The sequence below is a fragment of the Gobio gobio genome, assembly GCF_949357685.1.
Source record: "Gobio gobio genome assembly, chromosome: 6".
NCBI classification, from domain to species: Eukaryota; Metazoa; Chordata; class Actinopteri; order Cypriniformes; family Gobionidae; genus Gobio; species Gobio gobio.
Window position 1 is genome coordinate 62,144,571 of NC_137102.1, and position 268 is coordinate 62,144,838.

Below are 268 nucleotides of genomic sequence, written 5' to 3' on the forward strand. Positions count from 1 at the left end.
CAGCATATGTAGGCTACGCACGCACAACAAGTGCATTTAGCACCGAACACAGCATTGTTTTGGATGTTCAGCAAGTTCTGTCGCGAAATAGGAATGCGTAATAAAATCAGGTTGTGAACGTATCCCTATGACTTTAGGTTCGGTGTAAAACATTTTTACAGTGTGTACTTTCATTTGATAGTCACTTTTTCCTCAGGAGCAAAGATGCCACACGGTGATCAGAGGAAGAGTTCCAGCGGAAGCTCAAAAGAGGGGAAGAGACCCGCTC

At 44.4% G+C, this 268-nt stretch overlaps 1 protein-coding gene across 1 annotated transcript in view; it reads left to right on the top strand.

The window, feature by feature from the left end:
* Positions 1-204: 204 nt before the first annotated feature.
* LOC307128608 (GTPase IMAP family member 4-like) overlaps positions 205-268 on the top strand; it is a gene marked incomplete at both ends in the record, with an annotated part of 1,257 nt that continues 1,193 nt past the window's right edge. Inside the window, one exon of the mRNA XM_079820522.1 lies at positions 205-268. This exon is cut by the window's right edge and continues 1,193 nt beyond it. Within this exon, the coding sequence (XP_079676648.1) occupies positions 205-268 (64 nt within the window).